This window comes from Haliaeetus leucocephalus, unplaced genomic scaffold (assembly GCF_000737465.1).
Source record: "Haliaeetus leucocephalus isolate CR32 unplaced genomic scaffold, Haliaeetus_leucocephalus-4.0 Scaffold219, whole genome shotgun sequence".
Classification (NCBI taxonomy): domain Eukaryota; kingdom Metazoa; phylum Chordata; class Aves; order Accipitriformes; family Accipitridae; genus Haliaeetus; species Haliaeetus leucocephalus.
This window is the reverse complement of record NW_010972655.1, coordinates 168316-169692: the sequence shown is the minus strand read 5'-3', so window position 1 is coordinate 169692 and position 1377 is coordinate 168316. Positions and strand designations below refer to the sequence as shown.

At 70.2% G+C, this 1377-nt stretch overlaps 1 protein-coding gene across 1 annotated transcript in view; it reads left to right on the top strand.

The window, feature by feature from the left end:
- Positions 1 to 344, top strand: part of RORC (RAR-related orphan receptor C) — a 6225-nt gene extending 5881 nt beyond the window's left edge. Inside the window, exon 9 of the mRNA XM_010566919.1 lies at positions 186 to 344. Coding sequence (XP_010565221.1) covers positions 186 to 344 — 159 coding nt within the window. The remainder of the gene's footprint in view (positions 1 to 185) is intronic.
- The last annotated feature ends 1033 nt before the right edge of the window (positions 345 to 1377 follow it).

The following is a 1377-nucleotide window of genomic DNA, read 5'->3' as shown; positions in this document are numbered from 1 at the left end:
GCACGGGGGGGAGGGGGTGGGCTGCCACGGGCAGGGGGTCACCCTGGGGCATGGGCTGCCCTGCGTGTGTGACACATGTGTGTCCCCTGTGTGTGGGTGTGACACATGTGTCCCCTCTGTGTGGGTGCATGGCGCGTGTCACCCCGCCTGGCAGACCTGTGATGGGCATGTGTCCCTGCGGGCAGCTGCCGCCGCAGGGGCGCCTGCGGGCACTGTGCTCACAGCACGTGGAGCAGCTCCAGGCCTTCCGCCGCCTGCACCCCGGGGTGCTGCACGCCGCCTTCCCCCCGCTCTACCGCGAGCTCTTCGCTTCCGAGGCCGAGACCCCCAGTGGCACCCGCTGAGCACCCACCCCGGGTGCCCGGATGCCTGGGTCCTCGCCCTGCCCTACCCCTGCCTCCTGCCTGCCGGCGGCTGGGTGCGGCAGTGGATGCCGGCACCCATGGGTGCTCCCACGGCCAGGGGGGCACCCGCAGCTGGTAGGACTCTGGCAGGTGGAGGGGCTCCAGCACCCACGGAGGAGCCAACGGCCGGAGGAGCTCCGTCACCCGGAGGGGCTTTGGCACCCAGCGATGCTCCATCACCCATAGAGGATCCATCACCCAGTGATGCTCCGTCACACGGTCATGGTCTGTCACCCGGTGGGGTTTTGTCACCTGGTGATGGTCTGTCACCCAGTGATGGTCTGTCACCCGGTGGGGTTTTGTCACCTGGTGATGGTCTGTCACCCAGTGGGGCTTTGCCACCTGGTGATGTCCCGTCACCCAAAGATGCTCCATCACCCAGTGATGCTCTGTCACCCAAAGAGGATCCATCAGCGAGTGATGCCACGTCACCCAGCAGGGTTTTGTCACCCAGCAAGGCTGTGTCACCTGGAGGGGCTCCATCACCCCAGGAGGATCTGCCGCCCGGCTGGGCTCCATCACACGGCGACACTCCATCACCCAGTGATGTCCCGTCACCCGGGGAGGCTCCGTCACCTGTGGGTGCCCTGACCGGGGCCACCCTGTTACCGGGGGTGCCCCCACCCCGCCGAGCAGTTCGGGGTTCCCGGGGCCGCGATGGGTGCTGGGCCTCCCCCGCGACGGGGGACGGGCACACGCACCCGCGGGGCTCTCCCACGGGTGCAGGCTCCCGCCTGTGCAGACACGCGTGGCCCCCCCCGCCCCGGGTGGCCCGGCGGGGTGACGGGGGAGGGGGGGGTGGGGGCGGGGGGGGCCGCGGCTGTACCGAGGTGAAATAAAGGCTTTTTGGGGGACGGCGAGTCCGTGGGCTCCGTCACGGGGGGAACGGTGGAGGGGGGGCGGGGGGACACCAGGTGGGGCGGACAGGGCGCGAGCCCCGAGACCCCGCGGGGCATTGTGGGACAGGGCAGAG